Consider the following 26,642-nt stretch of genomic DNA (forward strand, 5'->3'; position numbering starts at 1 on the left):
ATTAATTGTACGATTGATAGAATTAAATTTTACTGATAGGAAGATACGATTAAAAACTTTATTTTGGTTTGCTTTGTAATTGGGAAAAATATATATATATATATATATATTGTATATATATATTTTATACATATATATATATGTTGTATGTACCTGTAGGAACTTTGGACTACAGATTATGTCAGGGACAGTTATCAGAGCAACATATTAATTTAAAAAAATGTAAAATATGTGAATATGTCACCAACGGAATAGAAAAACTGCTTATCGCTATGCTAAAACTAACGGTTTTGTTTTGTTAAGTTTAAATGTACATATGCACATTGGTAACAAATATAAAATGTTGCGATGTGATACATGTGTCTCGATACAAGCAGGCCTGAAGCTCGCTCGTGCAGTCTGCACCTTATACGCGGAACTTATGTAAATCACGAAGAATAAGAAAAGAACTGGGCAGAGCTCAATCTTTTATTCTTTTAAAGTGGCTTAAACTGAGAACTGAAATTAGATAGAGAAATAATGAGAAAAAAAAAACATAATAAAATAAAATCAAAATATATTGAATAAAAATATATTGTAAAATATATTTTTATTCATATAAACATTTTATTCGTATAAAACAAGATATTGTAAGTAATGTACAAATATATATGTAATGAATATGTTACACTTCGCTTTTTGTATCTTGATTAAATGCTCTGTCCAGTGATTTCTTACGCCTACAATATAAAATAAAGGGGGGAAAAAAGACAATATAATTCATATTAATATAATCCAATTTGATGCAATATGCATATTTAAAAAATGCTCAAGTCACTAGTAACTTGAGTGTCCATGTCATATTATAGAAAATGAACCTTATATATAGAGGCGGACTGAATAATCGGAAAATATATAAATATAATTACTTTAATTATATATTAATTAAATATTTGCAAACAATGCCTAGTAATGTAAAACTTGTTATAACAAATCCCAAGTCAGTTTTACCTGAAATTTATATAATAATATGATTACGGTAACGACGTGTACTATTATAGTAATGTACTATAATAAACTGTACTATTACAGCAAACTCATTTATTATATTTTACTAATTGCATTATATTTATTATGATAAAGATTAATTTAATGTTGTTTGCAAATTAAAAATATTACAAAGTTTTTAAATATTATCTGTAAAAAGAAACAAAATATCTTTTAAAGTTCTGGTCTCAATCCGCCCCCAATCTTACGCATGGCACGCGATTAATCGACGTTCTAAAATCCGATGCTGTGTGAACAACGTTCTTAAATTGTATAAAATTATATACAGTATCGTATTACCTTAGTATTGTGCTTCACTTTCACAAAGCGCTTCGGGAATTACATGTTCCCTTCTCTACTCGATTCTTAAACATTTGAAAACTTTCGACTAGTGTATGTAGTAAAATCTAAAAGAAAAATAATTATACATAACACACGAGGCTCGTTAACCAATGGCATCGAATATCCTGTTAATTTTCGTCATTGAAAGAAGACAGTTTTTCTTTATCTAAAGCTCGAGTAAAGTGCAAGAAATTTCACGAGTTCGTTCCGCAAAGAGTAGAACGTATTAGCGTGGAATCTCCTTCGAGATGGGAGATCAGTAAATGCTTGTGATAAATAGGACAATATTATCCGTTTGCATCGATAAAAATCTTTCCGATACTTTATATCAATACGCTACGCTCAGATCCCTCTTCAATTCTCTCCGCATCTCATTTGTCGCTCTATATAAATTGCGTTCTCGAACCTCCTTCCTTGACTAGATTCGTACTCAGTTACGCTGGTATATTTCGCCTGATGCCATTGTATACACCGGGCACGCAGAGACCTCGGGCGTTAAACGTTCGTCTTGGTTTTGTTGTTCTCAGGCTCTGGTGGACAGTGATCGGAGTGTGTTGCCCACGCAGCAAGCTGTCAATATTAATTTAATTATAATTAATGTTCGCTAACGCAAGATACAGATATGTAAGTGTAATATATCGTACGTAACTGTACACTTGACATGTACCTGACATGAACGACTACAGTACCACTGGTTTCCACATCCGGCACAAACAAACTGTGCAGGTCGAATTACGCAGCCCTGACATTTTGGTGGGGCGTTTGGTGAAGGTGGATTGTCCTTTATCACTTGCTTACCATCTCTTCCGACCACAGAGTTTCCTTTCCTATCCTCAATTACCGTTGTTTCCTCCTCTACATCCTCCTAAAAGTTAATCAGACTCGTTAAAAATCAAATAACATGCGCATAAGATTATTATTAAAAATAGAAATTAATAAAAAAATTTACCACTTGAATTAAATCATTGGAGTGAGATTGCGCAGGAATATTAACGACAGGGGTTATAGTTATTTCTGTCCGAGCCTGAAAAAAAAAATTAAGTTATAAATTAAAGAAAAAACTTATCGATATACATCAATAATACATACGATCGATTTGCGTTGATATTTAAGTAGCGCAATGCATTTTTTTTTTTTTAATTATGGTCTTTTATCGGCGTAAATTGCGAAAAAGCAATAATTATAAGGATTAAAAAAACAAAGAACCTTGGAAGAAGATAGGAGATCATTTATAGAAACCAGATTAGAGCCTTGGTATGTCTGCAAAAGGTGCTGGGTCGTGGCACCTTGCTGCGACAGAGACGCTGCTGCCGCCGCCGCCGCTACCGATGTCGGAGAACTCCTTTCTCTTTCAGGCGCTGTGAGTAATCTCGCTAAAGTAGGTGAAAAAGTTGTGGATCTCGGCGTTTGCACTTTTGTTAGAATATTATGGAGCAGCGAGCTGGTAGGAGTTGTATTCTGGGCAGACGAAGGTGTCACAGGATGAAGCGTTACATCCGGATAACTCTGTTGTACCTTAATCGATTCACCTAAACACAATTAATTAAAAATTACTACACTGATGATCACTATATAAACTAAATCGACTTAACAATCCAAACAAACTGCTTTTACCTTGCTGACTTGTTTTAGCAAATTGCACTAGCATGTCTTTGTAGTTTATGGAATCATTCGTGCTTGGATTACTCTTACATGATTCTGTGCTTGATGGCCTCGAATCCGCGCTATGTCCAGTTTCAAGCATGGCGCCTCCTGCACCAAGGTTGATGTTCACGTTCGAATTTCTCATCCTTCGACCTCTATAATTAAATAGTAATTTTTAACAAACCAAAGAAAAATGTAATTGTCTTTACAAAACCTTTCAAAAAAATATTTCTTATTTTTCTTTTTTCTCTATTCTATCATTAATTAATTACCTTCTTGGTACGGTTTCTGGATGCTTGAGCCTATGATCGGCAATAATAGATCGGACGTCGACTATTGCACCTTGACGGCCTTCTCCAATCTGTCGGCTTTCCGGGCTCGACGCATCATTCTGTTTACGACTGCTCTCGCCATTGGTTTTGGGAGGTGTCGCTCGCTGCTGCGAGCTAACTCTCGCGGTTTTTTCTTTCTTCAAGCTCAATGAATCTGAAGATTTTTCACCTATTTCTTCTTTAAATTCGAAAGCTCTTTCCTTCGATATCAAAGTAGTATTGCTGTTGCTCTCCCATTCGGCCGAGCCTAAAGACGATTTACCGGACGGTAAAGTCTCCGGTAGTTGAACATCATTTTCCATATAGGCTGTTGTTTGTATTTTTCTTTCAAGCCTCAGATACGCCTCCTCTTTAAGCTTTCTTTTCCGCAAGATCTCATTCCATTCCATTTCTTTGGCATGTGCTAAGTTCTCAAGAGCCTGCAGAAAGAAGTATAAATATACCACTTAGCTCTCAAACATATATATAAATAAATGCTTAAAAGATGATGCCACTCTCAATAAGAAAATTGCAATTTCGCTCACCAAAATATCGGCCCGTAATCGATCGGCCTTTGCCATGAGGTCCTCCACGTTTTCGTTGTCGTCGCCAACAATTCTCGCAATGTACTCCTCTCGCGTATAGTTATCGCGAAACTTTTTCCTAGGACTTCCTTGGGACAGCAGCTGCCCGTTAGTGGAGGACTTTCGTTTTCTGATCTCTACGGGCTCGGATGCCGCTTTCACGCGACGTAGCTGCACGTCGTCACTCGGAATCGTCGCGTTTGACTCCGCAAGCATCTTGCTGCCCTTTACGGGTGTCTCGGTGTCGCAGCGCTGCTCGTCCTTCTTCTTGGCGCGTCCGCGGCTCACCGACGTCGTCGGTGCCGCTGCGGTTTCCTCCGGAAGAGCGGCACCGTTTTGCTGATTCTGAGGTACTTTCGGCGACGGCGACGAGGCCGATGTCTTGTCGTCCTCCGCGGTGTCCACCTTTCGCTTGCTTTCAGCCGCACCCTCCATCGCGTGCATTTTGTTTAAGCTGTGAACAGAACAAAGCCTTCATTAAAAATAAAATTCTTTGTTTAAGCCCATTTCGTAAACGAGCTGTTTACGCTACTTAGACATTTGTATTATTAGAAGTTTTATCTTTTACAAATATGTTGAGAATTTTTGATGGCGGCGGTTAGTCGGCAATTACAAAAGTCGGGTAGCTGATCATGATACTATCGCAACGGCAAACAAGACCTACGTGCAACGCGTAGAAGGTATCGTGGGTCACATTGTGCATTATCTAAGTTATCAATTAATCCGAGTACGCCGCGTGTAACAGTCCGCTGTTACAGATTTTTTTAATCAAGCATAAGTGTTTTTCTTAATTGTCGAGTTTTTTTTTTTTTTTTTTTTTTTTTTCCTGTTTTGCGATGAGCTCGCGAACGAAGCACAGTTCTGCCGAGATTGTTTTACCAGATGCCTGTTACCATTTTACGAAGAAATCGCAGCGCAAAATGACCCTTCTCGAATTTCTAAGTCTAAAAGGTCGGGCTCTGCAAAACAACCGTAAGCGAGGTGGTGACATTGATAAGCTGATATTCATATACCGCAAGCTGATGTAAAAGCCCACGGCCGACCTTGCCTAGAAAATAATCGTTCGCCGAGAACTTCAAGGATCGCCTACAGTCTCTCTGTAATATCGCGGCCGTCCAACGCCGGTGCTCGTACGTGTGCCGTGCTCTCTTCTCGCGCGTACCGACACGGCGTAAATAAAATCTTCGTATCACGACCTGATTAGCCGGTCGCTATAATTAGATGCCGCGCGGCTTAATCGGCGCGTCGTCTGCGTCCCGATTAATTAATCCACGTGAGCGTCTCACGGGTGGGCCGTGAGAGTTTCGTCAACTTCACACGCAAGTTTCACGCGTAAGGCGCAAGGGAGGAGACTCCAATCGGGGGTGGTCCAGCAAAGATTCTGCGAAAGTTCAGCGACGAAAAAACGTCAAGCGAAAACGGAGACCATCTCGCTCCCAAATATTTTTGACACGCGTATTTTACAATATTGTATCGAACGTTAAGCAGATACGACCGTGATGCATTCGCAATGTTATTCTGATTCAGTAAAAAAAAGGGAGGAAAAAATAAAAAAAAAGTTATAAATTGCTCGCTGCATAATACCCTGGATTTTTCTAGTACGATCGAATATTAATTACAAATAAATTTTAATTGTATAACACCGTGTCTTAGACGTACGTCTTTTCATTTCATTTCAACAGTCCATTTTTGTACGCAATTCTGTATATATATTCTTTTTAATTATCGTGCATTGTTTCGCACGCTTCTTCCGCATCGCCGTTAATTCGCCTTTCGCCTCGCAGAACATAGGAAATGGTCAACAGAAGTGAACAAATTTGTTAAAGTGAATAGCAACAGCTATGCTACGTTGTCCGGTCAATGCTGTGAAATTATCGGGCGCATTTAACATTCCTGATGTACATCGGCTGTGCGTTTAAGTATGACTCACGCCGCACTGACTATCGCGAGTGCGCTTTCGACGTCGAGTACGTCGACACGATGCATCGTGCGACAAATCGCGACGTGAATTTAAAACATGCATGCAGCATCCGAGTTTCCGTCATACTTGACTCGAGCTAAAGCATATAGATCGACGGATCATTTTCTTCATTCATAATTTCCAGGCAACCAGCAGAGAGTCTCTGCAATGGTGTGAAAAGAACTCTTCAGCGTTTCATTATTTTTATACCAACGCGATATTCGATTTATTCAATACGTTAGACATTTGTTCCAAGTGTCTTCTAAGCTAATACATTTTTTTCCTCTAAGTATCGACACGTTTAACACGAGCGACACGCGAAAAATGGGCCCTCCACTCGCACGCGAGCGGCCAGATCGCGCTTGATACGAAACGTAGAGAGAAAGAGACAGTGCGAGAAAGACGAAGAAGATTGAGAGAAGGGATGGGATGATGACAGCTGGCGGGAAGGGGTGCTGAAAGGAGGGAGGGAGTCGGGTGGAGGGCGGAGAAGGAGAGTGAAAAAGATACGGAGCCAGAGTTCGTTGCACCCGGTTGCGTTGCTGCGCTTTATAGATGCGGATATATAGGTTTCGCGGTACCAATTCTGAAAAGAGCGCGAGGTCCCTCCGCGCTGGAGAACGCCGCCTTATTAGCGATTAGATATAAGAGCGCTCGCTTCTAGGGAGCACCGTCCGTACTTATTACCCGTTATCTTTCAGTGGCTATCTATTTCGGCTGTCTAAAAAAAAAAATTAAAAAAAAATAAAAAACGATTGCAAGCAGACGTGAAACCAACGGGTGATTAAATGTAAAATATCGTACAGCTATTACTGTAATTATTAAATTGCGGGAAATTTCGATGCGCGAGAAATAACTGACGGCACCTAATGACATTTTACCGAATTGCGTTTTATCGTCACCCGCAATCGAGACGAGTTTTGCGCGGATGTTCCTGGCGTTCTTTCGTGGGGCTGTCGAGGTAACAATTTAAATGCAGTCGATGCAGCAATTGATTAGGTGTCGAAAGGGATCTCGGTGCTTCAGGTTGAATTATTAAACCACAACTGCCAGCCGAAAAGAAATGCATACATATTTAAGTTCCTGTTCGCCGCAGTTTTTTTTATCTCCTTTTTTTTTCTTTCGCGACGCCGGGTAACAGGTGGTCAACGCAAGCTCGCCTTTACGCACCACGTAATTAATTCACGGACGCGCGCGATAATCAGGAATCATTCATTCGGGTTAAATGCCTCGTGAAATATGTCGCGGTACATAAATTGCTTTGTAGACGCGCGAGGAAGCGAAACGATGTCAAAGTACAACGATATCGATATCTTCGTCCGAGCGAAGTGACGTTAACGCGTCGAAGAAGGAACGAGGAGGAGGAGGCGTGCAGGAAACGCGATGAGAAAAAAAGAAAAAAAAAAAAGAAAAAAAAGAAAAAGAAAAACAAGAGCGGCAAGATGAAGAGCGGAAGAGTGCCCGCATACTTTTCGCCTTTCTCAAAATTCTCCTCATTTTTTTTGAGAGGGGGGACCAGGTAACTTTGCTTAAAAAGAACCTTTGGAAACCCCCTCATTGTTCGAAAATGCAGGGGACGCCTTTCAAGTGCGCCCGCAGAAATTCGATAACGTCTTCAACGTTCCCATCGCGCGAGGATGAAATTTTCGCAAAGGTAGCGAGGTCTATCGTTTATGCAAAACGCCGTTCCTTATCGGTCAGAAAATTTCCGAGGCATTTCGAGTCAAAGAGCGAATAATCTCGGTCGGGTGGAGGCATCGATTATTGAAACGGATCGCGCCGCCGTGCGATAGGGGACGGTTGTGGCGTTATCGATTCGACGATCGCGAGTCAATCAGTCGTGACCGGGTGGCGCAAGAGCGCGAGACGCCGCGTGCAGACCGTCGCGCGGAGGAGCGGTTGACGACCCCGTCGCGCAGTTTAAAACAATACCTATATTTCGCCGGCGTGCTCTACCTTTCACAACCGAACGGCCGGTCTCTCGCGCGAGCATTAACTTGCCTACCTCACCGCGATAGCGATAGCGAAAGCGAAGGGGAGAAAGCGCGACCGGTGGGCGGTACTTTCTTCAAGTTCTGTGAAACGGGAAAACGCGGATGACCCGTGAGCGGTGAACGGCGACGGCAGCAAGGAGGCCGTTTGGACGCGAACTGCGTCGAGTGAAAATTTATCACGGCGTAACGCGGGAAGCTGAGCTATTTTCTCGGGCACCCTCACCGACTCGACGGCAGACTCCGCAGGGTGAAAGTTTGGAGGAAGCACCTTTCCGCCACGCGTATCCTGATAATTCCAGCAGGTCGAGGTGTCTAGCACCCCCGGGCGAAGATATATCGAGTCTGACCGCAGTAGATGGTCGGCAAACCTGGTTCGTTCTTCAGGGATTCTTCGCAGTCCAAGACTATTCGTAGGACGTTACCTCGGTCACTTGGTCCGGACCACTTTCGCAAAGCAGTACACATCCGCGTGAATTTATATCTTCATTAAAGCGTTCCCACGTTTCGGGGGCATCGTTCTCGCGACGCGGTCGTGCACCATTATTATTAGATCGTCGCCGGTAAAACCGCGAAGCGGGCGCGCTCGGCAGGCGCAAAGTTTAACTCGCAAAGTAGGCCGAGACGACCACAGCCGTTTTTCACGTCGCGAACGAGCCGCCCGGCATCACCGTCCGTCTCTCTCTCCTTCGAGCGTCTTACGAACAGATCCGCACGTCTGCCGGAGCGATTCAAGACCACCGCGACGGAGAATGCGAGAGTGCAGGCAAGGGAACGATCGCTCTCGCCAGCAACGCCACTCCACTTGCACTTTTCACCAAGGCGTCTTTCCTCCGCCGGCCGCGTTCCTTTCCTTCTCTCCCGTCCTCCGCCCACGCTCTCCGGCGGATGCAGACTGCTCGGGCGATTGGTAGGTCGGGTCGACTTCTCTCGGGGAAGGGGCTCCCCCCGAAGCCCGTCCTCGCTCTCGTCAGGTAGCGGGTGCGGGAGGTCGCGAAAGGTCGCGCGCGAACGTTACACAACGCCCGCTCGCTTCGATCGTCTTCGCCGGCGAGGTGGCTTCCTCCGCGGGAGGGACGGTTCCCGAAAGGGAGGCCCGCGAAGGGACGACGTCCTCGCGATGTCTCTTTCTTTCCCTCAAGGCTACGCCGAAGAGGAAGACGCGCGCGAACGTGCATCGACCACGGCGGTGGGATCGGGGTCGAGAGTTCCTCGACCGGGCCACCTACCTACCTCCTCTCCTCGGCGACGGCGGCTCTCGCTCTCTTCTCGCTACGCGCGCACGAGAGCGGCGCGTTCTCGCGCATTCACGACTGCCCGGCGTACTGCCGCGTCACGGCGAACCGCGTCGTCGAGCGTCGCCGGTCGCCTCGGAGAGCCGGCTCCACTCCTCCCCCGGTGACGGTTACCCACGGCCCAGCGACGAGGGCGACGTACGTAGCCTTCTCGCCTCCACGCTCCCGCGTGGAAAAGCAGCGAGCGAACGTTTAGTAAAACTCAATCAATTCTAGCGCGTACTAATAACGATGCCGCGGTAGTCAGATTTTTACATCCTTCTGTCCCTTTAAATTTTAAAAGCCAGACGCGGAGGGTTTAATCGCTCGCCGTTTTCTCGCGACGCTTAGGTCCCTCTTCACTTCGCGATGCCGGCGGATTTTGCTCGACAGCTTCGAAACGGCCAGACTGTCGCGATTGATTTTAATTATCACGATTTCCATTGTCATTCAGTTAATTGTGAAAGTAAAAGTGAACGGCGCACGCTTTATAGCGCCGAGGGAACTAACGTCGTAGCGTCGAGTGACCGTTTGATTTCGTAAAGCCAACGTGGGATCCTCGGTGGGTATTAAAGTCTTTTGCAAATTCTACACCGGAACCGAAAAATTCCACGACGTCTCCTCACGAGCGGAAGACGGGAAAGAAGCAGTCTTTTGCAACAGCGTTGGTCCTCGAAGAAGGTCGGCGTATTAAACGACGAGAGGAATGTATAACTTCGCGAGGAGGCGCACGCACGATGTAAAATATGCGCTTCGCCTTCGCGTTGCACAAGCGGATGGTCATTAGGCATAAACGATGACGCATGTGCCGGACCTTCAGGACACTTTTGCGAAAAGCAACGGAAGGGATATGTCTGGGGAACAAACGGGCGGCTGGGAAAAGTAAACTTCTCGATACCGTCATTAGTTAGGTTCAGCAGAAAAAGCAGCTTTGTAACTGTTGCAAAAATCATGAATCTGATTAGCGTATCTTAATTTTGAATATAAAAGTATACGCTAATTAGATTCATTATTTTTACAAAAATTGCAAAGCTGCTTTTTCTGCTGAACCCATTGGCATGGGGTTGCAACAGTTGCAAGCTTGAACGTTTTTCATTTCTGACTTTTGTTTTATAAAAAAAAAAAAATTTTTTTTTTTTTAAACATAGAAAAATATTTCGTTTTGTCCATTTATCTAAAATCTAAAATAAATCAACTTTAAAATTTTTTTCCTCTATTCCAGGAAATCAACGGTGCATCCTGGCAACGTGCCGCGAAGGTTCAAGGTTGCTAGATAGATTCGGTGAAAGGAACGACTTCCCGTCGAGACTCCATTCGACTAGTTCGCGGTGACCTAACCCGTGTTAGATACCGATTGCAAAAATTGCAATAAAATAAAACGCAACTACTCGGAAGGAGCGACACATGCTACTCGAAATCATCAATCGCAAACCGTGTGAACAATATTAAAAGCGGTCTTTAATCAACCGAGAACGACTATCCGTTCCTTGAATTTGCTTATCTTATCAACTTCCATTCATAAAGGTTTAATCCCAAGTGATGATTACGAGCAATCGTAGCATCGACAGACCATATTCACGATAACGATTAAATAAAAAAAAAAAAAAAAAAAAGAAGAGAATGTATTATTTTTATCAACGTACAATACTTCTTGTCGCAGGCGGCGCGGGACGCGAAGAAGGAAACCTCGAGGCGCGATCGAAGCCACACGCTATTATTACGGGCGTCGAATCGGTTACGAGAGAGCTCAAGTCTCGTTCTCGTCCACGTCGTCGTCTCGACCTAATTCGCGAACACTCGGCGCGGAGGAGCGGTCGGTCGCGCGAGGTGTCCCTGAGCGCCAAGGACGCGTTCTCGAGCGCGTTGGTGAACCACGAGTGCGGCTTCGTCCACGTCGAGGTTACGCTAGGCTGCAGCCGGCTGCCAGCAGCTTAGATCGAAAGAGACGCAGATGCAAGCGCAAAGACCATCGCCAATAATGATGAACGAACGGAATAAAAAACTCGTGGGCTCTGCGGCTTATACTTTTCAAATTTTTTTCGATTTCGGAAAGTCTCCTATTATTAATTAATCGCTCTCTCGAAATAAAGGTATGCGGCGACAATTAGACACGTGAAAAAAAAAATTTTTAACTAAACATTGAATTTTAAATTCGTTTATTATTTTTCCCGGAGTAATAGAAAAATCGATGGGAAGTCCGAGTGTCTCCTACGCACAAGGGAAAAATATGGAAATTCCGCTTCATGTATCACGACGGCTCGACCTTGAGTATGGCGGATACTACACTCCGCGCACATGTGGCCGCTTAACATACTTGTCGACAGAAGTTCTTTATTTCACTACTTTCAATTGCTCGAGTTTTCCTTGGAAAGCGAAACGTCGTAATCACCGCGCCCAGTTTAATTTCCCCTTTGTTTTCGATTGTCAGGACCACGAACGCGATGAAACAATATTTTTCGAAGCTCCGCAGATCGCGAGAGTGGCAGGAGTCGCAGAAATCGAACTTCCTGCGAACCCGTATTTGCTTGCTGCCGAAGGTTCACGTCTATCGTGTTTAGTGTTTAGCCGGGTGGAACGTTGCCGAAGGCGACGCAAGGCATTGTAATAATGGCACATCTTGCGTTCGTATGCGGCATAGTATTTCGTAAATTCTACGTGTCTAATGGAGAAAAAAAATCTACGCGACCGATAACCGCTAGATAGCGAGATTACTCTTACGCGACAGCGGCCGCGAGAGTTTAACCCTTTGCGCCCGAGGGTCGCGACCCTCGGTCGTCATTTTTCCGTACGGAGGGGAAGCTACCGAGCGCGAAAGACTAATGCACGATATAAATTCATCGTTCGGAAATCGATGTTTTAAGAAAACGAGACGAGCCAGTCTGAAATTTGTGAGAAAGACTGTCATGTGCTACGTTTCGAATCTCGTTCTCGAGGATTTCAATGTGGCATGACCTGCCGGTCGACCTAAACGAAAGGGCCAGGCGAATTCAGGTATCTGCGAGCAACTGGTCCCTCGTGACGCGGTCAAACGAGACCTTCCGGCCACTCGGTAAAGCACATCGACATCGCCACCGAAGATTCAACCGCCAACCGTTAGACCTACGTGCGACCTCGCGAATCGACCGTCCTCCTTTCGTCATTCCATTTCTCGTGATATATCTGCGCTTCTTGTAGGACGGGCGGATAAGGCAGGACGAGATAACACGTAAAGCGAGAGAAAGAGACCTAGAGAGAAGGGGAAAGAGCTCCTCGACAATTCCGCGCGTCCTCGAATACTCAAGGTCTCGAGGAATCATGTAGCTCATGGTCTCGCGGACACCGTCAACGTAATTTTGCAAGCTCGGAATTTTTTTCTTTTTCTTTTCTTTTTTTTTTTTTTTTACTCGACTTGAGAACGAAAACTGTAAGAAATGAATGAATCGGAAGTTTGCTGAACGAAAGGAATTATTTGCAATTTAGCACACCGGATTTTCGACAAAGGTTCGTCGCTTAAACAAAGGAATTTCGAATGAGAAATGGCGCATTGTATTCACGTTAACTTTGAAGAGGCCACGTGTTTATTGGTCGTACCATGGACTTTGACGCGGCCGACCTACCGATCGATCGGGCACAAAGTTGAACAGCCACATAAGTCCAGGAGGATTGCGACATGCGTTTCTGCAACGCAACTGCGTTTGCAGTCCTATTTCTTTCGACGGTAACAAAATTGTCATTTTCCAAAAGTTAATTCGTAATTTTCACCCTATTGTAAAACTTTGCCAGGCTAAAGCATTTCATTGCGAGTCTAGATAAATTTCTTTATAAACAAAGCATTGGCATTGCGATGTACGATAAAGTATCGTAAAATAGATGTATCGCACGTCTGAATATTTATCCATATACATTTTAATGTGATTATACAACTGTTAAGATAAACTTGAGATCCAGGAAATTTTAAAGGAATGTATACACGTGATACCACCATATCCACGAATTAAAACGTGATAAAATTATTAAAATAATTAAAAATATGAAAATAATTAATATTAAATATAAATTTTTTTTTTTAATAAATAAGTCATACGTAATGTAATAAATATTCAAACTCAAATATATTATTATTAAATGTGATAATAAAGGCAACGTTGAAATTCTTTGAGTGTTCGTTTAGATTGGTCACGTCGACCGTCTTTCTTAAAAAAATTTTTCGTACGTATGAGAATCTGTTTTTAAAAGGCTGCTACTACGAACGTCGAAGAATCACGTGCCCATCCAACGGTAGAGAGAAATATATAACTCACCGTACATTGTTAACGTGAACAAGACCGACCGCCATTAAAAAACATTCTTGATCCAGCTTCGTGCGTTTTTTCTTTCGCTCTTGTTCTTTGGCAACGGGTAAAATCATTTTGGCGGAGCTATTATTTTCGTCGTCCTCGCCGTCTTCGTCCTCGTGGGCTCTTTTGCAGCCCGGCTGTGGGTCCGGTCGATTGGAGCCTACGGTGATCGCCATCTTGAGGCGCGCCACAGATCGCTTCCTCTCCGACTCTTGCAGCAACTTGTGGCAAGGCTCGACGAGCACCGGAACGTCTATCGTGGGCACGGCGCCCAAGCGCAGCCGGTTTCTCTTTTGATTGCCCTGCATGATTTGCTCCCGGCTCTCGTCCTCGTAGAACTCCTCCAGGAAGTGCCGGGAACAAATGCGCGCGGTCTTGATGTTGAACGGCGGTTCGCCGTTCGCCAAGGGCAAGCGGCCGCACGCGCGTACCCATAGTTCGCGCAGCTCCGGATTGTGCGGGAAGCGGTGATAGCGCACCGACTGCTTTCGGGTACGGCGATGGCTGTTGCGGCACGTGGCCACCGCGCACTGCGGCATCCCGAGGTGTACTTGGTAGAACGCGGGCGGCCTCCCTCTCGCCGAAAAGCTCAAGGACGGCGGATCCGCTTGGACCCGGCAGCGCGGTGGTAGCACGTAGACGAACTCGCGAATGCTAAGAAGAGGCCGCGCTGGCGAACCGCAACGGTAGATAAGAGACAATCCCCCCCGCGGGATTGTCGCGCGGGACTAATTGACGATCAACGATGAACGACGGGCGACCGTCGTCGCTGCCGCCGTCACCGTCGTCGACGCGTCCCACCACGGATGCGTATATTCCTCGGGTACGACGTTTCCTCCGCTGATATGTCCCTGGCGAAGATTCCGGTCCGACTGAACCGAGACTCCGACTGGACGCGGCCAGTCACCGAGGGAACCACATGGAGCCGTGATCACATTCGAGCCAATCATGTCTAAATACGCCGTAACATGGGATACGTGACGCCCTTCGGGCAGCCTTTAGTAGAACGAAGACGGAGAACGGAGGGGGATGTCATGAACTTCCCAGTCCGGGAGAGGAGACGAGGCGATGAGGGATGGAGGACCTTGAACGCGGAACGGCGAGAGAAAGTGAAAAGAAAAGGGCGTTTACGTGGAGGTAGAGTTCGCTCGGGCTCTCCAGAAATTTTTTCAATTTCCAGCTTCGGAGGACTCGGAAGCGGCGGAGCCGGGGAACCCGGCAGGAAAGGAAGGCCAAAAGATAGGGAGATAAGGTGGCGGAGAAACAAAGGGAAGCACCGGAAGGGTAGAGAAGAAAGAAAGGGAAGATCGAGTATGTAACGCGCGCGAGAGGTGTCGCCTCGGTGTGCACCACGCTACGATAACCGACTACCGTCCTGACAAGATGGCGTTGCCGGTGATAAGCGGCGAGTAAACGAGCCGGCCGGCACACACGAGAGCGCGCGATACCCGGCGGCGCACGAAACGTCGTGTGGAGAACGCGGCCGGGAGGATACTGCGATGATCGCGAGGCCGATGGTAGCGAGAGCGAGACGGAAGGAGCGCGCCGAGAGAGTCACCTCTCGCGGCGGACGCTGGCGCCGGAAGTTGAGTATATATTAGGAAGACGAGGGCGAAGGAAGCGAGGGGTAGTTGGAATCACGTGAAGAGATAAGCCCGAGGTGCCTGTATCTCGCGTAACGCGGAGCGACGTGACGGCGAGGACCGACGATAACGGTGACGACGTTGACAATAAACGGGGACGGGGATGTCGTCGATGATGATGACGATGATGATGGCAACGGCAACGAATTTACCCGCGCTCGCGGCGCTATGTTCCTCCGAACACTGGTCTCTTGCTCTGATCAGTCCGCAGTACAAGAGGCGGCGGGCACAGCCAGTGGCAGCTGCGTGTACCTCCTCGTGCCTGCGTGAACCCGGTGAACCAATGATCGTGCTCCATCGTCGCGGCAGGGATGACGAGGACGTCGTGGAGGGGGGGGCGCGTAACCTGGGGTTGCAAGGAACTACCGCGAAGGCTGCGTCGGCGAAGGGGACGTCGGGGAGAGCAGGGGCAAAGGGAGGCAGGGGGACTGCGAGGAGGGGCAGCGGGAGGTCAGCGCTACCATGTACCGAGGGTCCTTTAGGGGGTTCGCCACCCCTCGTGGCGCGCACGCCGTCGCACGGTCTTCCGCACTTATCCGACGCGATCAACCGCTATCGCCCGACTTGGCTTTCACTCTCCGCTGATATTTCTTTATACATCACTTTTAGTTTTCACTCCTCAAGCTCGTCTCATCTTGGTGATCGTTTCTGCGCAAACCGACGTCTCTTCCTTTCCGATACGCGCGCTTCGTCTTCGACGCTTCGCGAGATGACGGCGTAATGATCCTTTAGAAGCTGGAAGTGGTATCGGTCTTTTCGCGGTCCTTACCCGGCGTTTAATATTTTTATTAGTATCCTCTCTTAGGCGTCCCAACGATTAATTCATTATTTCAATTCATCGTTCGTCTAATAAAGTATCGTCGCTAAATGACGCTTTCTTTTCTCCCGTGCCATATTTCTTTTATCTTGTTTGTGTAACAAAATACTGCTTTTAGTCAAGAATGCTTCCCTTATCAAAGTTTATGAACGATTTATATGTGCTACTACATGTTTTTTCGATAGCTGGTACTATAATTGGAATTATCACTGAGACTTACAAATATCAGGAATTACTTAACGTTAAATGTTTTTTCAAATATGATTTTTACTCTAACTCTAAACTTTAAAAAAACTGAGTAATGTAAAAAAAAAAAAAAATAAAAAAATCTACATATTAAAATCTGATTTATAATTTATCAATAACTTCATATCTAATAATATCTAAGTTTCCATAGAGTTTAATAATGCACAAGTTATCGGAATGAAAGAGAGACAGAGAAAACGAGCCTTTGAACCTATTTCGATAGCGTTAAAATCTCTCGCTGCTAGAGTGACCCGCTGTAAACGTTGACTCTCGTTATTTGCATGGAATTCTATTATACCGAAAAACCGCAAATCGTTTCTCTCCCTGTCGTCAATTAGTCTACTACGTTTTGCTCAGAACGAAAAAAAAAAGGGCAAAATTTTTATACCTGATATACCGTATCTACGACCGCTATTATATTACATATCCCTCGTTGTCTCAAGATTTTGTTAATAAATCATTGGCGTTGCTGTCTTCGCGTAACGTAGTCAACCGAGAATCGATCATAAACCGAACGTCCGAGCAAAGCTAACTATGTGAGTGTAAAATGAGGAGGGTCTCGCAAACGGAAATTTAAAAGGAGCGCCTCTTAAATTTCGTCACTACCGACTTATTGTTTCAATTACTTCAGCACGAGAACAGTCGTACGTAAGATTATTATCGCCGAAGCTCGATTATTACAAATAAAACATTATCATATTTTATAAAATTCAAAGATAAATTTAAATAAAAATTTTTTAATAAAATAATTCTAAAAAAAAAATATCTATTTTATCATCTTTTACAAGTCGCTTCGAAAAAGCACCTTGCTCGCGAAACAACGCATTGGATATTATCGTAATTCTCGCGCGATCTCAGACGAAGAATAATTTAGAGAAATCTTCGTGGAGGGCTTCGTCAAAAGCGTTTTTGCCATCCTTCTTCTTTTCAGATTCTCCCGCCCTCTTGCTCTTGATCTCGCTCGCGTGGGTCTCTCGATCGAGCGAAGGGAAGACGTCGTCGAAAGGAAAAGAGAAGAATAGCCGCGTACAGAGGAGGCTCGCTTGGTTCCAGCGTGGTTCACCAAACGGCCTAGGCCCGTGAATAAAGACAGACTGATTTCCGGCAATCCCGGCCCTCTCGCTTGCCCGAACCTTTCTGAGCTTCCTCACCCGATCACTCTCAACACGAACGTCAACTCCTGCCGCAAATTTTTTTTTTTTTTTTTAAAGAGCACTAGAGTTCCGACGCCTCTCTTGGACATTAAATAGAATTAAACCCGTGAATTATTTATTTAAAATTGCTAAAAAAATTTAAACTCCCCCTGAGAAAATTATTCTCTCTTCGAGAAGAAGGTGTTGCTTCAAAAAATAAAATTAAATAAATACGAAATGTGACGACTTTGCCGTCATATTTAATTAATTATCGGGATTTTCGCGAATGTATTTTGCGACGGATCGAGATGTTTTTCAAGTGTCTAAGATGATGGTGAGTCTGGAGGAGACTCGAGGTTCCCTCCCGCATTTGTGCTAGTTATCTGGCAAATTCGAGTGATTCGGCTCGCTGGGAATACCGGTGGACCAAGTCAGCGCTGTTCGAGTTCCTTCGGATACCTGGTTCCGCAAATATCTAGAGGCCTATACCTTGTTCCCTTCGTCGGTTCCTCGCGGCCCTCGCCGCCGGGGTATGCGATCCGAGGGAGAGTAAGAGAAACGGAAAGGGCAAGAGAGACAGAGGTACGTGAGTGATGTAGGTCTCTTTCTCTCTCGCTCGCTCTCTCGCGTCTCTCCTGCTTTCTCGTAGCCGACACCCGGGCACTTTCCTTCGCCCTCCCGTAAGCTGTCTCGCATCCGTGGCTGTTCTCGGCTCGGCTCGGCTCGCCACCGCCGCCACCACTAGCCAGCATCGTCGCCGTTGTTGCCGCGGCGCACAGCTGGCGCAGGAGGGAAACGGTATCGTCGGCCCCGTGGCCACCAGACGCGCCTGGAGAACGACGAAGGATGATGCGCAGCTGCGACCAGCGAGGACGAAGTGGGGCAGGTCGAAGAAGAGCCTCAGCCTCCGCGGAAAACATAGGAGAAGGCGATATCTTGCACGGCGGGGGTAGGCGGACGAGCAGGCAGGCAGCAGACGCTCAAGATATTGCCGTATATCGAGGAATTTTTGCTGCGAGACGCGTCATTTTCCCCAAAGAATCTCCCACGAGGGCGAAAAAATATTTTTCACTTACTGTATGCTCGTGAATATTGAAATAATTATTTAAATAAAGCATGTATGAGCAAATAAAATTTTTTTTTTCATTACAATCGACTTTACTTAATTTGCCTTAACTTAATTTTGTAAATTACCAATAAAAGACTTGGTGCTGCAATGGCAAATATTTTAACGAGACTGCGGGATTCTCAGAAATTTAATTATCTTTCTAAATAAGTCGTTAAGAGGCAGGTGGAAGCATTGCACGTTTATCAGACATTCGCGTTTGTTGACATCACGCCCGGATGGCGACGAGGAAGTTGGAGAGACGCTCTCTCGTCGAGAGGAAATAAAGAATCGACCGTAAGTCGAAGCATCGGCCAACACGATGCGTCTTCCTCTCATCTTTTCCGCGACGCTTGTGTGTATGATAACGATTGAGCGAAAATTAAGATCTTAGGCCGTGATTCGATGCCCGTGCAATTTCTACCGATACGCATTTAAACTTAAACGCAAACGCAACCGACGTGTATTTTTATCGGGCGACCGAGAAATTATTCTTGTGGTTAATATCGCGTCTACTTCGACGACAACACTTGCACCTGCGATGAACACGCAGCTGGAACTGCTCCGCCTTCATTGCATCGAGTAAGTTTTGCGAAGAACGACTATTCGACTCGAAACTCTCCTTTTCTTTCACGAGCACTTTCAATTTTACGAAAGGATTAGTCTTTGCATAGAAACGTACGTTTAATTAATTTAAAAATTGAAAATTATCACGGGTAAAAAAAGTTAACAAAAAAAAAATTTTTTTTTCGATATTATAACGATTTAAACAATATGTATGCGTGGCAAACGATTACCGTGCCGTACAAATTTTTAAGAAAACTTTTGCCTTCAGGTAAGAAATGCAGATAATTCATGAAACGCAGGTAGATAGAAAATGAAGAATAAAAACATGAGTCTGAAAAAATCCTTCATAAATCAATCAATGGATTTAAAGAAAAGAAAGTATTAATAAAAAAAAATAAAAAAAAATAAAAAAGAGCAGTTTCTTTTTGTTCTATGCATTACTAAAAAGAATTTCTAAGAACAATGTGTTTCATTTTGCTAATATGGGTCTGGATCGACAAACCTCTCTCTCCTGAAGGCCCAATGCTTTCTCGAAGGTTTTATTGGGCTCATTACGAACAGAAAAAGAACGATATCTTTGGTACACATGGATGCGTTAGGTGGTTCACCCCTTTCTCTCTCTCTTTCTTTCTCCCGCGAGACAAGTATACCACTCACGTGGTTTCTCTGCTCTCCGCGTCTCTTTCTCTTCTCGCCCGCGCTTCCTCTCATCATCGGCGAAAGAGGACGGAAGAGAAGTAGATAAAGAGAGAAGGCCGCGCGGTCGAGAGCAGAGAGGGGCGACACCCTTCATCCTTGAGGTGGGGTCCCGGCCACCCCGCTGCTACCGCTTCGCCGGGATCAATACCCACCACCCCGACCGAAGTCCAAGCCACCCTCTCTGCCTGCACGTCCGATGTCTGCCTGCCAAACCTGCTAAGTCGCGCGCTCGAGTCTCCAGCCCGAGACTTCCACGAGCAGCCTCCTCCAGGCTTGCGCAATCCAGAGATCGCTCGCCCGCGATTCAGATCGATTGCAACTGGCAACGCGGACCCTTTCACAAACCGGAACTAAACTTTCTTTCCGTCCGTGACGGCGCGACGCGCCGTCGACGTTAACCTCGTTCGACCTGTTGCTCGCATGATGGAAGGAAAAAAAAAAAAAAAAAAAAAAAAAAGAAGGAATCGACTTGGCGATTTAGGTACGTTCGAACGATGGCGAATACGTTCTGCTACAGATAGTTTCTATTTCAACCGATTCGCCAGTCCCCGAGAGTCAATGCCTAGGGTTACTTTCACGGGTTTATTTACACGGCGATACGGGGTGGATGGTCTCCAAACTTCGTGATGCCAGCGGCAAACAGCGGCTCATGCTACTGTCCTTTGCACTCCGGTATCGCGACTAGACGTGCACCATAATCTCGATGTCTTTAATTACGTGGTTGGTAAAATGAATAAATGCAACGCTAATATAATTACATCAAAGTACAAAATTAAAACTTCTAAACCGTGATTTTCGCTGGATTTCTCGACAAAAATTCTATTCAGATTGAGAACTGCTACGAAAAATCTGGTTTCACATTCGAGTTTAACAAGTAACAGACAGGCGAGGCCTTGCGTACGTCTTTCCGATGAATCCAATGAAACTCAGCACCGCAAAGGTCTAGTTTTCTTTTCGTTCTTTTTTTTTTTTTTTTTGCAAGAAATTATGCAAACGATATTGATACAAATTCACTGAGGTAATCCGAGCACGGCGTGCGACTTTGAACTTTCCAACGTGCGCGTTCAATTTTATTAATAAAGCTTGTAAAAATGAAAATTTATCGTCGACCCTGCAAATCACTGTCGGCGTTGCAAATCTGTAACTCACGTCAGGTGCAGTGCAGATTTCCAGCGTCGACGGTGATTTTTGAAGCGTAACAAAAATCGAATAACTATCACCACAAGAATCCTGACAAGTGGAACGTGGTGATAATCAATTTTAATTTTCCCAATTAACGATGGCATTTTATTTTCTATCCCGAGGTGAGGTAATAAATCACGAGCTCGTGTCCATTAAAACGCAAGAACCGTGTCTCGACAAATATCTGTGCCGCGTTCTCTAATTGCGCCGCGCATTCGTGGACGTCGAAATGACGGTTCGCGTGGCCGGTGAACGAAGGGACCTCGAAAATGCCTAACATTTTGCGCGCGTTCGCGATGGTCTCGCCTCGCTTCGGGAACCTGCTCTATCCGGCTTTCGTTATAGCGGCGGTCTGCGGCACGGGAGGGGTCAGAGTCCGTTCGGAGGGCGACGAAATTGCGAAGGGGATCGCCGGAGGGGGCGAGCGCGAGCGAGACAGAGAAGAGGCTGAGGGTGGTTTTGATCCGAGGGTGGCGGCGATGCTGGTCGTGACGGTGAGCGGTGGCGGCGTCGGTGATGGCGACGGTACGTAGTGGTGGCTTTGACAGTGCGCGATGGTAACGCACGGTTCCTGGCCGCCTGGGGCCTCTGGATCACGCACCCCGAGTGACGTCACTCTCTCTGGCGTAACCAAGATACCCCTAGGACCCCAGGTTCGGAAGACCGAAGATCCGCCACCGACGCCACCAGACGTCTTTAGATCTCGGCGAAATTAATCGCGATTGAAACGACACTTGAATAGTTACGTCAAGAAAAATAATATTCATGATTTTTAAACGTGTAATTATTTTTATAAATTAACGCGTCGGTTTAAATATTTGACGCAACAAGAAATATGTCTAATTAAAAAAAAAAATATATATATTAATTGTTTCGTGCAGAATAGCTAAATCTTCAATCTTTTGCGATTCAAGTTTGCCTAGGTGACCATGAAATACTAACAAGAACACTTTCCTCGCAGAAAGAGAAAACGCTGAAGTTAGGGGAAAAGAACCGGGTTTGGCTAGCTCTCTGTCCGCCATAGTGGTACCGTTACGCACACCCTCCTGAATTTATCGCACACAAAGAGCGATGCATGCGTATGCGTGTGCGTTTGTACGAAAAAAAAGGCGACGCACGCAACACACAAGCACACCGTGTGCGTGCGGTCGAAGCTCTCATCACTGACATCTGGCTACGAGTCTTTACCCAAGGGATTCGTGACAAAGAATTTTCTCTTTCCTTCAAGATCTTCGGACTGAATTGTACGCTATGAACGGCCAAGGCGTTTCATCAAAAACACGGTCATTCTAAATAAAAAAAAAATAAAAAAAACCCAACTAAAAATATTGGTCGAGCTCTTAAATTCGATCGTGCGCTTTGCCCCCTTTCTCGCGCGAGCAACATTTGTCGCTAAATTTCCAAAAATTTAATCGAGCCCTTGAATTGAAACTAAATTCAGCTTAATTGAAATCTCTAATTGTCGCGGATAGAGCGCGAGGTGCTAATAAAAAATATTCGTAGGAAAATATTAAATCCTGAGGATCGCAGACGCGGACAAATCGAGCGGGGGGATAATTCTCGACTCGAGCTTCTCGGGCTGGATGAATCGAGCCCTTCTAGTCGGTACCCAAGTGGATGGTCTCCGACAAGCAGTGACTGCGTAACGACCCTAGCGGTACCGTTTCTATGGTACCGTTCGTGGGGATTAACGCCCCTCTTTCGTCGTCGCGGCCGCTCCACTTTCATCCGGCAGCGGCGGCGGCTGCTGCTGTTGCTGCCGCCGTTGCGGGGTGAGACCAGCCTTGGCCTGGGACCGTGGAAACTGGATAGCCTTCCCGTGATACACGCGCGCGCATATATTTATTGGTCGATCGCGTATTATAATTATCTCCCGAGTCTCGACCACGCGGTACTTCAATAAGCATTCGGAAAAACGCACATCGATCTTATCGATCGAAGAAAAATAAGTCGGTTCGCGCGTCCGATAAGCCGGCTCTCCTAGAAACCACCTTGGACGGCGGCACAAAGTTTCCCACAAAGCTTATGAAAACGTTATAAAAAAAATCTCTAATCACGAGGAACTTTTTAATACAAGAAATAGAAGAATGGAGTAAAAGAAAGCGGGTAAAAAAAACCAGCTTTATATCAGGAAAGTGTGCCCTATACGGAGTCTGATAAAGTCTTTCTAAATAGCTTTCCTAAGTATCCTGTCGGTGAATCGTCGAAGATTAATGAAGGAAAGCGTCCTTTATAAGACGACACGAGACAATAATAAAAATTTATGGAATAGTATAGCAGGTGCTACATCAACGCGAAATTTATTTCATGTCGACAGCGAATTGTCGTAACGCTTCACCTTTGTGCTGTTATTCAAACACGTGATACTGTAACTACGGCAACTGACAAAATCATTTATTTTCCGCCTGTTCAAACGAAACTTCTGCGTCACATAGACCTTGATTCAAAAAGAAAAATGTTTTCCGCGATTTGTGTCAGAAACGGATGTTTCCCAGCGGGCAAAAGTCGAGAGCGTCAATGAAAAAATATAACTATAGCAGATTTAGTTAAAAAAAAAATGTTTGCTTTAAGTAAATTTTTATAATTTTTTTTTTCTCGAATTCTACTAATTATAATACGAGGTTTGTTAATTAAAAATAGCGAAGAATTAAATTATATGAATAAAGAATTATAAGTTCTACAAATTCAAGAGGTGTAAGTTAATTTTAAGTAACCCTCCCGTTCCAAATAATCTTCAAAAGATAATTAGTAAATTTTGCCATATCAAACGCATGGCGATCGATTTTATATCTCTTAACGTCGCAGATGTTAAACGGAGGTAAGAAATGGGACAAAAAAAAGCGATACGGTATAATAAGATGCACACATTCTACCTTATAGATAAGCAACGTTTGAAGAAGGAGAAGAAGCGTTGCAGAAATAGTCATCTTATTATCAACATCACCATTTGCTTATCGTTCCACGGTCAATATTTCACTTCCCTTGAATTCTTTTTTCTGCAACGTCTTCGTCTCCTCTTTCTTTATCCCGACTGTTGCTAGCGCAAGCTGGCACGTCCGTCAGTGCGCTCGCTTGTTCCAGCTTTATCGGCCGATAATACCAATATTTCAGCTACCATCAAACCGCGATTACGACGACAAAAAAAAAAAAAAAAAAAGAAAAAACAGAGTAATATTCGCTGCATTCAAAATATTTACCGATAGATAAAATTCTCGCGCGTACTGCACATTGCAACGCTCTCAATAGCACATTTGGTAATTAATTAAACAAATGGTACTCACCATTTGATGCTCTTTTTGATGATGTTGCTGACTAGCCTCTGCGACTTTCGTGGCGACACAAACGGCGGGGTGATGCTGGATATCTTCCGCTTCTCTGCGTCGCTCGTTGTATTTCCAGACTTGCATTCCTCCACGATGTTGCTTTCCTCGATGACGGTGCTCTCTTCGTTGGCGTTTGCCTTCACCGAGTTTTTGACCCATTCCACTATATGATCCGTGCGATCAATCGTTGACAGCTCGGAGTTGTTGGCAAGCTGCTCTTCAATAAGCTCGCCGAACGCAGTTGGAGAACGTACGACTTCGAAGTTTGATTTCTCTTCCGTTTTCTCTGAAGATCTCCTCGAGTCTCTTTTATCTTCCGCGACGAAAGCGATGCTGTCTTCCTTTAGTTCGCCAGCGTCCGGCGTAACGTCCGCCAAGGCGTCATCTTTCTTCTTTACCGTTTGTTGTTCCTCCTCGTTTACATCTTCTTTATTACTTTCCTTATCGTTTTTATCTTCATCGTTTCCCTCTTCGTTTCTCTTGTCGTTGCCTTTCGCGGCTTCGGACTCTGCGATTTCCATCAACTCCATTGCGAAATCTCCATGAACGATTTTCAAAATCTCGTTTAGATTATCTTGCAAAGCGAAGCTGCTGTCGCTGCTGGATTTTTCCTCGTTGGACACGTCTTTGACTTCGGACGCAACGATTTCGGGTTCCACCGCTTTAGAACTTTTTGCCTTGTCAATTTCTTTCTGTGCATTTCCATTACAGTCGGTCTGAGCAACGACAGCACCTGATTGTCTTTCGACACTAGGTAGGTCAGGGTCTTCGGTAATCTCTCTCTCAGAAGTGCTGTCCGAAGCTTCCTTGGAAGTAGATGACTTGTCAACATCCATCTGTTTATGCTTCTCTTCGTTATCAGAAAAAGTTGCTTTGTTATCAGCAGAAGAACTCTCTGACGATACAGACATCTTGTCTTCTAATGATGTTACGGCAGCAGTACCTTCTTCCCTCGTAGTTTCTGCCATTGTTATTGAATGTATCACTCAATTGTGCAGCATTTCAATTTTGATAACAAACAGCAAACTTATTTTAGAAGGTAGTTGTTACCATCCGAGTGTTTTTAATCATTTTGAGACAAATAGAGGAAGACACCAATTTTTCACAATTTCTCCTTCTAAATACCACTTTAGTTTGATCCTAAAACAAACAAAAAAAAATTTATTAGTAAAAGCATATTTAAATAACTGTAAATTATATTTTTAATTATTGTATATTTGATATTGCTATTATTTAACAAGTGCATAATGTAACATGTTACAACATAATATAATTGGTAGAACAATACATAAGAAACAAATCAGAGGATAACTAGACGGCGAGAGAAATTCCTGCATTATCGAGCGGAAATTGAGGTTAGAAAATTACGTACTAAAAAGATACATTTATCGCTCGACGCCACGCAAATTATTCCGATTTCGTTCCTCCGGTTGCATGACATTAACCCTTAATTATCAATTTTTCCTCTCTGCATCTCGAAAAAAAAGCCGCTCAGCTTAACTGCCGTTGTCGCGGAACGGAGACGTTCCATGACCCGACATTAGGCTGCTGCGACAAATTGATAGAGTTATTAGAAGGATATCGCCGCCGATGCGTTTCGTACGAGTTCCACGCATCGTCGCGGCTCTCGGCCGCATGACCTCCGCGCAAATGATGTCCCAAGGCCGGTTGTCACCATTTCGCGACGGTGAGAGAGACGGAGGTACCCCCGTCATTTACTCGCAAAGATATTCCAAGGACTTACGCTTGTCAAAGGGGCCGGCGGTCACGCTCTTTTGACAGTCGTTTCACGGACCAGCGGCATCTTTTGGGCGCTCGTAGGTTGGTTCTTCCGTCTACCTGGCGGCGCGGGAGATCCCTGAGGAGCCCAAGGACTGCCTGGCCTCCCGCAGAGCTCGTCCCACGGGCGACCGACCTTCCGCGTAGCCGCCGCTTCCACCTGCGGCGTTTCCACGTCAATCCTAACGTCGCGGCGCGCCACGGACGTTCACTGCACTCGACCGCTGCGCGAATCTCATCTCACTCACGAGCAAACGCGAAGTTGGTTGAGTGCGAAGGTAGATGCGCACGCGCGCGCGCGCCTAACCTCCGCGAGGCGGCCGGCGTCGATAGGACGAGACGCGCCGCCGCGCGAGGACGCGAGGGGAGAAAATGCGGCGAGATAAGGTCCTCGTACGTACCTCACGCACTCTTGAGGGATGCCCGGGGAGAGAAAGGGGAATGCGGTTAACTCCACGGTACTACGGATGACTGCGAGAGAGACTCGCGCGATGACCGACTCGCGACACCTCGGCGAACGGATGACGACGGCTCTCGGAAATTCGCGTCGGAAATGGCAGCGCGGAGGACCGACGTGGCGCGGGGAAGGGAGAGAGAGAGAGAGAGAAAGAAAAAGAGAAACACCCACAAGAGAACGGCGAGAACACATAGAAACACGAGCCCGACGAGAGGCTGGTGACCTTACTGAACTTTATTCCAC

The 26,642-nt window shown here is 45.3% G+C and overlaps 1 protein-coding gene across 4 annotated transcripts; it reads right to left on the reverse strand.

The window, feature by feature from the left end:
- Positions 1-44: 44 nt before the first annotated feature.
- Positions 45-26,540, reverse strand: LOC139108016 (enolase-phosphatase E1). Of its 4 annotated transcripts, none has more exons than XM_070665987.1 (9): positions 25,908-26,540; positions 24,122-25,303; positions 3,869-4,361; positions 3,285-3,763; positions 3,061-3,167; positions 2,575-2,897; positions 2,318-2,392; positions 2,018-2,233; positions 45-1,938 (listed from the first exon to the last, which is right to left on the reverse strand). In XM_070665987.1, the coding sequence occupies exons 2-9, from the start codon at positions 25,129-25,131 to the stop codon at positions 1,864-1,866; spliced, it is 2,778 nt and encodes a 925-aa protein (XP_070522088.1). In that variant the 5' UTR covers positions 25,132-25,303; positions 25,908-26,540; the 3' UTR covers positions 45-1,863. The 4 variants fall into 4 exon arrangements, with proteins under 4 accessions (XP_070522088.1, XP_070522085.1, XP_070522086.1 ...); XM_070665984.1 differs by having other exon boundaries at positions 2,983-3,167; positions 25,908-26,533; XM_070665985.1 differs by having other exon boundaries at positions 2,036-2,233; positions 2,983-3,167; positions 25,908-26,527.
- Positions 26,541-26,642: the final 102 nt, after the last annotated feature.

Source organism: Cardiocondyla obscurior, linkage group LG14 (assembly GCF_019399895.1).
Source record: "Cardiocondyla obscurior isolate alpha-2009 linkage group LG14, Cobs3.1, whole genome shotgun sequence".
Lineage (NCBI taxonomy): Eukaryota > Metazoa > Arthropoda > Insecta > Hymenoptera > Formicidae > Cardiocondyla > Cardiocondyla obscurior.

Coding starts and splice junctions, on each gene's coding strand:
- LOC139108016 (XM_070665984.1), bottom strand. CDS start 25,131: ATGGCAGAAACTACGAGGGAAGAAGGTACTGCTGCCGTAACATCATTA. Junction 3,168..3,284: donor CCAGAAACCGTACCAAGAAG/GTAATTAATTAA, acceptor ATTTAATTATAG/AGGTCGAAGGATGAGAAATT. Junction 2,393..2,574: donor ATCTCCTATCTTCTTCCAAG/GTTCTTTGTTTT, acceptor TTTTTTTTTCAG/GCTCGGACAGAAATAACTAT.